At 52.6% G+C, this 13,779-nt stretch overlaps 1 protein-coding gene across 1 annotated transcript; it reads right to left on the bottom strand.

Annotated features, from left to right (window-relative positions):
* Window positions 1–3,922: 3,922 nt before the first annotated feature.
* On the bottom strand, window positions 3,923–13,499 carry LOC100931836 (cytochrome P450 2S1). Its single transcript, XM_031963881.1, has 9 exons — window positions 13,264–13,499; window positions 11,856–12,018; window positions 9,788–9,937; window positions 9,329–9,489; window positions 8,939–9,139; window positions 7,831–7,966; window positions 5,984–6,171; window positions 5,517–5,658; window positions 3,923–4,933 (listed from the first exon to the last, which is right to left on the bottom strand). The coding sequence occupies exons 1-9, from the start codon at window positions 13,438–13,440 to the stop codon at window positions 4,752–4,754; spliced, it is 1,500 nt and encodes a 499-aa protein (XP_031819741.1). The 5' UTR covers window positions 13,441–13,499; the 3' UTR covers window positions 3,923–4,751.
* Between the last annotated feature and the right edge of the window lie 280 nt (window positions 13,500–13,779).

Below are 13,779 nucleotides of genomic sequence, written 5' to 3'. Positions count from 1 at the left end.
TCCAGATAGAGGGATTTCAGAGCTTCAGGCCAACCCAGAGGGACGCACCAAGGACAGAGAAGCACAAACAAAAAGCTACTCGCGCTCACGCAGACATGCAAGGGATTAAAATACTCAGAGGCAGAAAAACATGCACGCGAGGAAACAGACATCCAGAAATTACAGACACTCTGGGAAAAAAGGAGGCGGGCTACCGGCCTCAGGGGCAGTGAAGGGACTTCCGGGGCTCTCTAACACTTTTACAGACATCTACATGGAAAGAGACTGAGAGACAGAGACCGAGAAAAAAAGAGAGACAGACAGAGACGGGGAGAGATAGAGACAGAGACAGAGGGAGACACAGAAAAACAGGACAGAGAAACACAGATATAGAGAGAGACCGAGAGATAGAGACAGAGACAGAGAGACAGAGATGGAGAGACAGAGACAGAGAGACAGAGAAAGAAAGAGACAGAGAGAGATAGAAAGAGACAGAGACAGAGAGAGACACAGAAAAACAGAGACAGAGAAACAGAGAGATAGAGAGAGAGAGTGCTTCAGCTTAGGGCTAAACATTCTGGAAAGATAAAGGATGGGTGGAGTTCTGCTTCATCAATTGTGATACTTGAGAGAGAAATCTGGAGCCCAGAACCCCGGATAATACAATTCATTCACCAATGTCAACAAGTATTTATTAAGAGCCCACAGAGAACCCAGTACTGAGCAGAAAGCTGGGGAAATAAATGAACTGAGGCCTGCCCTCAAGGAACTTACTTCCCCCCGAGGCAATTAGGGTTCAGTCACACAGCTGGGAAATGTTAAATGTCTGAGGTCACATTGGAACTCAGGTCCTCCTGACTTCAGGGCAGGTGCTCTGTCCACTGCGCCACCCAGCTGCCCCAGGAACTTACCTTAAAACAAATTATTTTAGCTGTATATTATTTTTCGGGTTGTGTATGTGTGTCAGAGTGTGTGTGAGTGTGTGTGTGACTGTGTGTGTGTGTCAGAGTGTGTGTGAGTGTGTGTGTGAGTGTGTGTAAGTCAAGATGCTCTTCAACTTTCATTTGTAAGCTTTTGGATTCCAGTTTTTTACTCCCTCCCCCCACGTCCCCCTTCCCCACGCTAGCATGCGTCTGGGAGAGATCATACTTGTAACACATTTTTAACGCATTAAGATGCTTCTGTTGTATTGGGGAAATGTTTGTCGATGATGATGATCAGGTAGGAGGGATGGAGGACACACAGGGAAAGGGACATTTGTTCGTCGTTCTTGCCTCACTCCCTCTCAGATGGACTTTTGAGAGGGGTGGAGGAAGCCCTGGGCTGGGAGCCAGGACAGCTGGGTTAGAGCAGAGGCTGTGAGGTACAGTGGAAACTGTTCTGGTGTCAGGCGACATAGTTTCCAAAGACAATTCTGCTTCTTTTCCTATGTGGTAAATCACTTCAATTCTTTGGGCCTCAGTTTACCTTTTTGTAAAACAGATGTACCAGATTTCTAAGTGTCTTCCCTTCTCTTATAATGCTAAGATGCTGTCTCTGGGTCTGGGTGCCACCCTGGGATCATCTCTCCTGCATACCGCTCTGTCCTGATGGTGGAAGCTTTGGCAGCTTCTGAGGGGCAGGGATGGGAGGCTCTGACCTCTCTCTGGTCTTGGCCTCTATCAGGGTCTTTCTCTTTCAGGTGATCACCCCCCATCTCCACTTGACTCAAGAGGGTGGGTGGAAGCAAGTTCCTTGAGGGCAAGCATCCTTTAATTATAATTTCTTGGTCTTTGCATCCCCAATATTTAATAGTGGGCACGACTATTAATTAGAGCATCCTGGCTAGGGTGCTCATGTAAAGCAAATTAGATAGTCCCAAACTATGGTGCAGCAACTAACAGGTCTTGCCACAAGGAACACTGAAGAAGGGGATGAATTTTTTAATTAGTGTCTTCCCTTTCCTCATTTCTATGAAATTGTCATCTTTTGAGTTACCTGCCATCTTAGGTGTCCACTGATAACTCCAAACTCCTTATCTTGATCTTAATTGTTGAATCGAACTTTCTTGGGGATCAGGATCTCTTCGTGAAGCAAACCCAAATCCAGGAAGACCTGGCTATAGCCTGACTGAGTGGGTGTTGGCTGGATGGGAGGGAGTAAGGGAATTAAAAACTGGACCCCAAGAGAAAGAGAAAGACAGAGAGAGAGAGAGAGAGAGAGAGAGAGAGAGAGAGAGAGACAGAGAGAGACAGAGACAGAGAGACAGAGAGACAGAGACAGAAACAGACAGTGAGAGAGAGAGACAGAAAGAGACAGAGACACACAGAGAAACAGAGATAGAGACAGAGACATAGAGAGGCAGAAACATAGAAACAGAGACAGAGACAGCAAGAGAAAGAGAGACTGAGAAATAGACACACACAGAGAGAGACAGAAAGACAGAGAGACAGACAGACTGAGAAACCTCTAAACCCCTCATTCCCTTTGTGCCTAAGTTCTACCAAGCCCTAGAATTCTTGAGTCAAGGACTGTCAACTAGGAGAGTCTCAGAGACCAGGGAGTCCAACTTTCTTCTTGTGGGGAAGGAGAACCCGAGAGCTGGGTAGTATTTAGTAACTTGCCCAGCGTCATATGCTTTGTGAGGTCTGGGGTCAGGACTCAAAGGGTTTTAGGTCCAGAGGGAAAAGAGACCTCGGGGCTAACCGGTCCAACGCTGCCCAGGAGCAGAGGTCAATCCGCGTGTCCAGGTTATTATGCCCTTAGGAAGCATTCATAGGCAGCTTTTGAACCCAGATCCTCCCAGCTCGGAGGCAGCGTCTTTCCACCGCATCATTTGACCCAGTCATCCTGGCTCCCTGGGGAGCACCTTTGGAATAGAGTCCTTAAACTGCTTTATGAAAGGTGGGGTGGGAGGGGCTTCGGAGACAGGGAACCCAGGAATCTGAGAGCTCCAAAGCCGCAGGGTGCCCTTTACTTGGGGGTGGGGGTGGGGAACACTTCTAATCCTCTCCCCCAAGTCCTTTTTTTTTGCCTTTGAAACCCTGCTGAGTAAACAGTAAGCATTTAATAAATGCTTTTTGAATTGAAAGACCATTTAGAGTGTGGATTAACTTAGAGAGCTTTAGCTCCCTACTCCCGTCAGCATGACTCTGGAAAAGTTATCGGGCCTCAGTTTCCTCATTTGTAAACTGATCTGATGCCCTGGCGCATCCCTTCCACCACCCTAGCAGGAGGAGTTCCGAGGGCGGCACAGGAGTCTCTTCCTCCGTCACCCCGCAAAGCCCGGCTGCCGGGATCCCTCGGGGCAGCGGGGCGGCGCAGGAAACCTCTCGTGGATTGAGCGCCCCCTCTCCCCTCCCCCCGCCCCCCGTTTTCCTCCTCCGCGGCATCCAGCGGGTCGGGCGTTGCACGGGTTCTAGCCCAGGCACCACGGGGAGGCCGGCTCCCCGCTCGTGGCCCCCCAGCTCCCTCTGGCGGCCGCGCCGTCCGTGCGTGGAAGGCCGGGCCGCTCCGCCTCCCGGCGCCTTCTCCCTCGGGACGTTTCACGGACTCCCACGGAGTCAGAATTTCCACGGCGTGGCGGCGGCTGCGGCCCGCGGAGCGCCCGCTCCCTCCCACCCGCGATTCCCGGCCACTGGGGTAGGCGGGGAAAGGGGGTCCCCTTCCATTTCCTGGGGGGCTGTCTGCGGGCTGCCGGCCTCTGGCCCCTCCGCCATCCTTCCCGGGGGGAGACGCTTGCTTAGCTCACGGGGAGCGGAGGGGTGGGGAGGGGGGTCTGGGCGAGGTCGCTTCCCCAGGGGAGCGCCTGGTTCCCAGTCCGTCAGAAAGGAGAATTAGAACAAGTAGCTGCTGCGCTCCATCCCTCCCGGGGCGGTTCCGGGGAAGCACCGGAGAAACGGGGGCAAGTCCCATTTTCCCTGCAGTCATCCCTCGTTCTGTGTGCGCCGCCCCCCAGCTCACTCACAGCATTCTCGCTCTTGGAGGTCAGAGTGTTTATTGGGGGCATGAGGGGAGGGGGAGGGCCACAGCCTCCTTTCCAGGGCCCCGGGGCTTTGGGGAGGACGTTTGCAGGGGGGTCCGACGGCCCAGCCCCCTCGGAGGAACCGCGCAGAGGCTGATGGGTCTGCCCTTTCCCCGGGGAGTGGGGGAGCTGTGGAGATTTGGCCCGTTAGTGCCCTGGGTAAGACTAGCAGAGAGCCAGGGAAGAGAAAGTGGGGCTCTTTCTTCCCCCCAGGAATGGCTTCCCCCTCTCTGGAGCCAGGGTACTCAAACAGCAGAGGAAGCTGTCCAGGATGGGGCCGGCAGAACGCTGGCTCAGTAAGGGTTGGGTGGACTGGGTAGGTCCTTTCCTACTTACTCTGTGCTCCTGAGAAAGTTAGGGGGTGTTTAAGTGTCCCCCGGGGAGACGCACTGGCTTGTGAGCCGTGGATTATGTAAGAATTGTCACCACTCAGAAAAAGGGGTAGTGCCCCGTGACCGAGGGAGGACAGGCAGAATTAGAACCCGGATCCCCAGCTCCAAATTGGCCTTTTCTACGTGTCCCACGTAGGACGAGGCTAAGAAAGGGAGCCTTGAGCTGAATAAATATGGGACGCTGGGGCACCTGCCTTTGTGAGCAAAGCTGGGGGTGCATGTTGGAAGTGAGTCTGGAAGGGATGAATCTGCCCCAAGGTCTCTGCTCTCTGGGAGTCTCAGGGAGCTGCTCTGAACCCCTTGGGTCCATCCCAACCCAAGCACCAGTTCATCAGCTCTGGGGCTTCGGGTCTCCTGCTGCCCTCTCCCCCGGCCAGTCAACGAGGCTTGAATCGGAGCTGGAAGGCCGGGGGGATGTTGGCGAAGCCGCTGATGGCCGGCTGGAGGCTCAGAGCCTCTGGTGGGGAGGGACTCTCCAGGGAGAAATTCTGCAGGATGGTGGTGAAGAAGAGGAAGATTTCGGTTCGGGCCAGGCCTTCTCCGAGGCAAATTCGCTTCCCTGGGGAGAAAAAGAGTTGAGGATGAGGAGACCACAAGACCGAGACATCACAGCACCTTAAGCCGGGAGGAAACTTAGCCCCAACTCTTTCCTTTTACAGATGGGGAGACTGAGTCACAGAGAAGACAACAAGCAGATTGGTCATTAGCATCGGGATGAGATTTGAACCTGGTCTGTTGGCTCTAAACTTGGTGATCTCTACCCTATTCTGTCTTCATAATCTGTGTTCTTGACCCAATCAGTATACAGTACAGAGGAAGGACGTGGCTCTCCTTCCATTTATTTTCCTATGTCCTCCCCACCCCCCAAATCAGCCCAGGGACCTGACGGTGGGGGTCCTACTCTGGACATGGAATGAGGCTTCCTTTTCCCATCCCCTGGGCCTGGGCCTGTGCCTGGCACTATATAAACACTAGCTACTATTCTTACTATTATTATTATTGCTTTACTCCTTCGTACAACAAAGCAGTTGGACTCAACAGCCTCTCCTCACTGCTAGTGAACCTGTGATTCTGGAGGAACATTCGGGGGTGAGGCAACTGTCCCCCGAACCCTTTCCCACGCTTAAGAGTTCAGTAGATACCTAAGGAGAAAGGCAAGAAAGCCTCGTTTTTCTTGAATCGGCCATCGGCATCCAGGAAACGGCTGGGGTCGAATTCCTTTGGCCTCTCAAAGAACTCTGGGTCATGGAGAACGGAGCCCAGGAGCGGGAAGACTTCAATGCCCTAGGAGAGCGGGAAGGGTGTCACGGCTCCTCAGAACCTCTCCTGCCCTGGAGCCCTCATGCCCCCGGCCCCACAAACACCAATCCAAGTGCTGTGCTTGCTCTTCCTTGGGCTGCCATTGGGGATGGGGATGGTGGAGGCTCTGACAGGGCTTAGAGCTGAATTTTAAGGTCTTCATCAGGGTCTGGAGAGGGCAGCTCTGGTTGGGGGTGGGGTGGAGATGGGAATCAGAGCTCCTGGAGCTCCCTCCTAATTGGGTGGGACCTTCCCCCATTACCTCTAGCCTTTGCCTTCACTAGCTTCCTCCCCCACTCTTCATATTTACCTGGGGCAGTGTATAGCCCCGGAAGGTGGTGGGTTTTGTGAGGGCGCGGGGCACCCCCATAGGGATGAGGGCCAGGAACCTCTGAACCTCATGCAGGAAGGCATCAGTGTAGGGAAGACGCCCACGGTCCCCCAGGCTGGGAGGTCTGTCACGGCCCAGCTCTCTGCTCAGCTCCTCCTGGATTCGAGCTGTGGGAGAGAAGGGGGACAAGAGGAGAAAGGCGGACCCACGCCAGAGACCAAGTTCACAGAACGTGGCTCCCCTCATCACTTCTTATCAAACTTCAGGGGCCCTCTGTCCCATTCCACAAAAACGCATTTAGAACCTAAAGGGCACCGAATGTCAGTGAGGCTGAGAGGCGTAAAGGAACTCGGACCGAGTCTCCTAATGCTCAGATGGGTCCCTTCTACTCAACCCATTGTTGACTCTCCTCAGCCCCAGGGGGCATCTTTGTCCATATACAGCCCTTTCTATCTGCTGAGGCTCTGGGCTCCATATCTTTTGTTAGAAGAGTAATGTCCCTGGGGAGAGGGATATAATATCTTAAAGTTTATTCCCTTTTACTCTGGGGAATCTATCCATCTATTCATCTATCTATCCATCCATCCATCCATTCATCCATTGTCTATCATCTATCTATCTATTCAGCTATCTGTCCTGTCTAGCTTTCTCCGGTCTGTGTGTCTGTCTATCTATCCATCCATCTGTCATCTATCCATTCACCCAATTATCTATCTATCCTGTCTGCATGCCTCTCTCTCTCTCTCTCTCTCTCTCTCTCTCTCTCTCTCTCTCTCTCTCTCTTTCTCTCTCTCCTGTCTACCTCTTTATCATCTATCTATCTAGCCATCCATCCATCCATCCAACTATCTATTTTTGCTGACCACTAGGTGGTGCCATCGTGTATAGAGCTCCAGGTCTGGAGTCAGAAAGACTCATCTTCATGAGTTCAAATGCAGCCTTTGACCTGTCCTAGCCATGTTACTCTGGGCAAGTCACTTCACCCAGTTTGCCTCAGTTTCCTCATCTGGAAAATGATCGGAGAAGGAAATGGCCAACCCTCTGCTATCTCTGCCAAGAAACTGAACAACTGAACAACAGTAATAAAAATAAACTTCTGACCTCCATCCCTTACCCTCACTCTTCTCAGAATCCCCATCTTCCTTCAAAGCATGACCCCGGTACCCCTTTCCTCATCCCCTCTGCTGTTATTCCCGTTTCTTTCTTTTAAAATTGCTTTGGAAGGATTTCCCTGTCGTGTCGTATTGACCTGGTAGAAAGGAAGCTTGTTGAAGGCTGAGCTCCCCTGTTTCTGCCTTTGTACCTCTGATGCCTTCCATGCCTTGGTGCTTACTCGATGTGGATGTGTGCTGCCTTGGGCCCCTGTGGGCTCCCTCTGAGGTACCACAGAATATCAGCTTTGCTGGGCCCTCTGGCTTGCTACGGCTGCAGAGATGAGGGTTCATCGATTTCGATTCGTAAGTGACCTGAGGGCTCAGCTGGCTCAACTCTCTCAGTAAGGGCCTTGTTCAAAATCACATGGCTAGCAAGCGGTGTAACCAAGGCTTCTGTGCCCTGTGTAATAATAGCGCTGAAATAACTAGCACCTCAAGGATTGCAAAGCACGTCGTAAGTGATCTTATTTGGTTCTGGAGGGAGGTATTATTATTATTCCCATTTTACAGTTGAGGAGGCTGAGGCAAAGTGACTTGCCTGGCATCACACAGCTAGTAAATATCTGGTGTAGAATTTGAACTCAGATTTTTCTGACTCAAGGCCCAGTGCCCTCTGCTGGGACAGCTCTACGGCACATTCAGGGGTCTTGCCATCTGAGTCTGGGGCTATACCTTGGACCTCTGGGTATTTAAGCAGGAGCAGGAACGCGTATTTGAGCGTGGCACTGACTGTTACCGTCCCCGCAAAGAGCAGGTTCACAGCGGTCAGCAGGAAATCTGTGTGGTCAGAGCCCGGGGCTTTTTCTTCCTGGAGGAGATATTAGGAAACAGGACTCAGGAGGGACACTAGCCTCTAACAAGGGCAATTCCCCAGGGGTGAGAGTCTGAGCAGGGATGGGCCCAGAGCTACCTCTACCTGCCACTGAAAGTGGAAGAGGGAAAGACAGTTGGAGAGAGCCTGAGGCTTGCAAGAGATTGCCGTTCCTCTTTGGGGACCAGGCCAAAAAGGCATTGGTGTAAGGAACTCTCAGCGTGGAGATTCCCTTCACCAAGGCTTGTCTGTCCCTTCTGACTTAGGGGTTGAGTCACTTGTATAGGGCTTAAGAAGTGAGTATGTGTCAGGACTTGAACCCAGAGCTCTGAGTCCCTTCTGTCTTAGAGGTCGAGTCACTTGTGGAGGGGTTAAGTAGTGAGTATATGTTAGGACTTGAACCCAGGGCTCTGAGTCCCTTCCGTCTTAGAGGTCAAGTCACTTGTGAAGGGGTTAAGAAGTGAGTTATGTGTCAGGTCTTGAACCCAGGACTTTGAATCTGAGACCAGCTCTCTATTGTACCATGATGCCCCTGCCCAACTCACTCATGTTAGAGGTAAAGAAAGGGAAAGCTAGAATCACTTTTGTCATGTAACAGAGTGGGGATTTTCACCCTTGGAACTAGTCCTACTAGTAAAAGGGAGGGAGGGGAAGGGAGAGGAAGAGGAAGAAATAGAAGGAGAAAGGGAAATGAGGGAGGCACAGGAGAGGAAGAGAGTCAAGGGAGTTGGAAGGATCCCAGAGATTATTTTGTTTAGTTTTGTAGAGCAGAAAACTGAGGGTCAGAGAGGACCCTTGTCCAAGGTCACACAGGGAGTGGCTAAGCTGAATTTGAACTCAGGCTTTCTTATTTTGGATCTGCCTCTATTTAGAGCCTACATACTGTCCACATGGCCACACAGGCACTGATAGACCTTCCCTCTATGTCCCTCTCCCCGTTCTGTACCCGGTCCCGGCTCCCAGCCATACCTGGCCCATTTTGAGCAGGAAATCATCCACAAAGTCCCTGACTGGGGCCTGAGGTTCCAGCTTCTCCTGGTGCTGCTGAATCTGGCCTGAGACAAAGGTAGCCAGGGTGTTTAGGTGGTCTATGAGCCGGCTATGGGGAGCCGAGAGATAGCGCAGGATGTCCGACAGGTAGTAGAGGGGACCCAAGAACATCTCGCAGAGCTGAGGGAGAGAGGCTGGAGTCAGTGTTGTGGGAACCCCCCATTTGAGAGGGGGGATGACACAGAGACAGGAAGAGAGAAATCCCGATGGACCTCTCGGAGGAGGGAAGAATGGGGCAGCGGCTTGGGAGGGAAGGGTGGGGAGAAGAAACCTCTCAGCCTCTGCTCCCCCCAGTCCCAAGCCGGTCACCTGTCCCCACGGGGTGCTAATCTCCTTTAGGGTGCCTGCAGCAGCAAGGACCAGATCTCGGAACTTCGCATCCTCATAGTCAAAGCGACTTCCAAACAGGAGAACGCAGGTGATGTTGGAGACGGCCTGAGACAGAAGCAGGGAAGGGTCCAACAGAGACCCTGGAGGGACAAACACGGACGCAGCTGGTTACCCACGGATGGCCAGGGCCCAAGAAGCTAAGAGGGGTCTCTAGGACTGGCATGGGGATTCCCCTGGGCTCGGCTTTCCTTGTATTGGGTGTGGGTGACTTCGGGTGTCAGACAAGGGGGATGAGGTAACCCAGCGCAGCAGGAGAAGGGAGGCAGGACCAGACATCTCTGGGGCTAGTCCCCACAATGCAGCTGTGCTCAGCCGGGGTGGCCAGGGGGCCAAGCCTACTGGGCCACAGGGGGACAGCTAGCGTGAACTTCCCCTGACCTTGGGTATTCTGTAACGCTTCCACCAGGTATCTGGCCTCCTCTTGAATTTGTTCTTCTCCTTCTTTCTTCCCCATGCCCAGATTTCTTAGAGAGAGGGTGGTGAACTTCCGAAGGTGTTTCCATTGCTCCCCGTTGGCAAAGAAAATGCCTGGAGAAGAAGAAGGCTGAGTTAGAGGGACTGGAAGCACCACCTCCCTTCCCCCAACCCCCCGGGGGAGTTGGAGGGAAGGGCAGACACAGGCCTGTTCCTGCCAGGATGAGGTTGTTGATGGCTGTCTGCCTGGGACCCCAGCATCCCCACCCCTCCGCTTTCCCAAGAGCACATGACCCTCCAGGGCCGACAAGTCAGGACTTAGGTTTGAGGCTCAATTACCCTCTTCTAGGATTTGCCATGTCTAGACCTGTTCTCCTGCTGCTAGAGCCCTTCTCTGATGCTTCCTTGGGACACAGAGATGTCCCATGTGTCTCAGAGGCTAAGAAAGGTCTGCCTGATCCCAGAAGGCCCAGTGATGGATTAGAGTCCCAATGGCTTCAAGCTGGCTAGCTAGGAGAGGCTCCCTCCCTCATTGGCTGCAGCGGGAAGGCGAGAGGATGATTAAAAATTATTTTGGCCGCAGCGATTCTCAACGACCATCTAACTAAATAACAGTGATCTATAGGAAGAAGACTTGTGACTCTAAGGAAATCCCAATTCTTTAAAGGAATCAAATAAGATGATTTGCTTTTCAAGGGGTGAGGGATAGGGGAAAAAAGGGAAAGGGGTCTTTAGAATACCCACTTCCCCCTTTCTTAGCAGGTGTTGGATTGAAGAGATAAAACTTACTTAAAGAGTGTATTGGTTCTAGGGTTTTTTCCCTTTAATTCTCTATTCTTGGGTGGGATTACACAAGGTTTCAAATTATGCATGTTAAAAATAGCCAGGGTTAAAAAAAATTCTTAACCAAGGTTTTAAAATTACCTGTTTCTTGAGAACCCAGCTTTAAAAAAAAAATTGCAGTTATAAAATTACGGTCTAATAAGCTCACATGATATTGAAAGGGTGAGGTTGGGCTAGGCCACGTTCCCCCAGAGTAACGGAAAGAGACAGGAGTCCTTGCCTCTCCTTGGGCCTCAGTTTCCCCATCTGTCAAATAAGTCCCATAAGGTCTTTGAGACTCCTTGAAATGTGACCATTCAAGATTCTGACAATCTATGGTTCTAGTAACACCTCCTCAGCTGCCACAGTGATTTTCCTGAAGCACAGGTCTAAACAGATCAACCCCTAAAGTGATGCACTCCTCCCATGGTACTGTTTTCTCCAGGTTCAAACCGAAAGGGCAACGTATAGACTCTAGAGCCAGTCCCTGCGACCCTTTCACTCTTCTTGTACTTTTCTCCCTTCCACACACTGTGCGATCCAGCTACACTGGCCTCCTTCTTGTTATTTGAAGATAATACTCCATTTCCTGATGGTGTTTTCACCATCTGTCTCTCACGCCTGGAATTTTCTACCCCCTCATCTCCAACTCAGCATTCCTGGCTTCCCTCAAGCCTCAGCCCAAATCTCATCTGCAGGACTCTTCTGGTCCAGGGCCAAGTAGCACCCTCCTCCCCTCCCAAGCATCTCCCCCTCTCTGTATCTCGTGTACATTAATGACTATTTACATATTCTCTCTCCCATTAGGCTGAGCTCCTTGAGGGCAAGAATCCTTCTTGATATCTGACATCCTCAGCATGATACCTGGCACTTATTGATCCCTTGAAAAATCTGGACAACAAACCCACTGGAGGATTAAGGTTCTAAGAATCCAATCAATATTCTACACCTTTCAATTGTAGCATCCCAGATTTCAGAGCGATTCACGTGGTTCAGCACTGAAAGAGATGCCCTTCCTATCACAGTTGAGAGTTTCCTATCACAAATGAAATGATTTGCCTCAAGAATAGAGCCAGGATTCAAACTAGGAGTTACTCTTCTATCCCATGCTTTCCCTCTCTTCTAGCTCAGAAGTCCTAAGATGGAAATTTCTGCCAATAGCACATTTGGTTTGAGGACCCTCAGTTTCTAAGCCCCGTGAAGTCCATACCATGCTGATTGAAGGTCTTCTCCAATGTGGCCACTTTCCCTCGCCCAGAGAATGCCTCCGCCTGGTCCACCAATGCCTCTTTGACGGCCTCGTATCCACTTAAGATAACTACAGGCCGGGAGCCCAGGTAAACAGTGAACACGGGGCCATACTCGGCACTGAGCTGCAAGGAGAAAGAGAGTTATTGCAGGTTGAGGAGTCCAGCTGTGCCCATGTGTAGGTCTGTCCTCCTAGGGTCTCTGTACTCATCCCTCCTGGGTACCCGGTTATCCCCATTCCCAGGTCTTGGTGACACTTTCCCTTCTTTCCACTGTTCCTCCTCCCCTTCCCACAAATGCAACTTCCTGGCCCATTTACCCTACAAGTCCTCCCACTGCACACCCCATGGTCCAACTGGCTTTCCCTCCCCTTACCCATCCCAACCTTTCAGTCTTTTCCTCCTGGAGCCTTCCCAACTCGGTGATCATTCCCCTCCCCCCTTTAATCCCTCCCCCTTTTAACCCCCCCTCCCCAATTTAATTAATTTCACATAGGAAGTCGAAAATTCACAAGGACGTTTGACTTTTGTGCTAGAGAGAGAAGTGACTTCAAAGATACACTGACAGCAGAAAACAACAAAGTCAAGATGGGAATTCAGATATGTCTCCTCGCCATCCTCCCTTTCTCCCCAAACTGGGCCACACTCCCCAAATTTCAGTTAGCTTCCATTCCCAGATAAATTTCTTCCCTTCCCTCTCCCCCACCCCTCAATCGCTTTACTCCTTTAGGGTCTCCAGCTCTCTCCACTTAGGGACACACAATTTTAGATTTAGAACTGGAAGTAGCCTCGGAGGGCATCTGGTCCAACACTCTCATTTTACAGATAGGGAAACTGAGTCTGGAGATGCCAAGTAATTTGTCTATGGTCATCCAGGTGGAAAATGGCAGGGGTGGGATTTGAACCCGGTTCCTTTGACGTTAGAGCAGGGGGAGGGAGAGCTTCACCTTTTTAATATTAGTTTGGTGAAGCCTAAGGACTCCTTCTCACAATCACGTTTTTCAAATAATTGAAGGAGATGCTAAATTTCACTTGGAGGGACTTGAAAATAAAGATGTAATTTCCCCCCCTTTAAGTACAGGGATCCCCTAAAATCTATCCCCCAGGCTAAGAGCTCCTGCTCTGGAATCAATTCACTTTGCCGCCTTTTGGGGCTCCGGGGCCGGGGAGGTCTCTACGCCCACCCTGATTCTCTTGGGGTTCCTCTCACTCCCCCTTATTCTCCCGAAGCCCCCCTCCCTCCCCCACCCCGGGTCACTGCGCTCTCCAGAGGTGGCGCAGGCAGCCTTGCCGCGGGGTACGTGGATCCCCTTCCCCTCCGCGCCTCCCCCCATCCCACTTCCCAGGTATCTCTGGCCCCGGCCCCGGCACCTGGAGCAGCCCAGGGTACAGCGCCCCCGGCCACAGCTGGCCCAGATTCCCCAGCAGCGGCAGCGGCAGCGGCCCCGGGGGAAGGCGAGAGGAGCGGCGGCCCCGGAGCCCCAGCAGGAGGACGACCAGCAAGAGGAAAAGGAGGAGGAGGGAGACGACCCCCATGGCCAGCGCCATCCCGAGCCCGGAGCTGGGGAGGGCGGGGAGAGGGGCAGAGACGCTTATAAAGACGTCCCCCACTGGGGCCCCGCCTGCCCGCCGCCTCTGGAGGCCACCGGGATTAGGCCCCTCCCCGAACCCGGGTGAACGCGGGTGAAATGGGGCGGAGGGCTCCCGAAGTCGGGGGGGGGGGGGGGGGGGGGGCGCGCGAGGGGGGGGGGCGGCGGAGGGGGCCGGTGCGCCCGGGGGCTGCCCCACAGCCGCTCGACCGAAGGCCGCCACCTGATTTCTGGCCGCCCTGAGCCCTAGTGAGCGCGCTGCCCGCCAGCAGCAGCAGCGCCGGATTTCGTGCCTCCC

This window comes from Sarcophilus harrisii, chromosome 3 (genome assembly GCF_902635505.1).
Source record: "Sarcophilus harrisii chromosome 3, mSarHar1.11, whole genome shotgun sequence".
Taxonomy (NCBI): domain Eukaryota; kingdom Metazoa; phylum Chordata; class Mammalia; order Dasyuromorphia; family Dasyuridae; genus Sarcophilus; species Sarcophilus harrisii.
The sequence above is the reverse complement of the archived record's forward strand: the minus strand, read 5'-3'. Positions and strand labels throughout refer to the sequence as shown.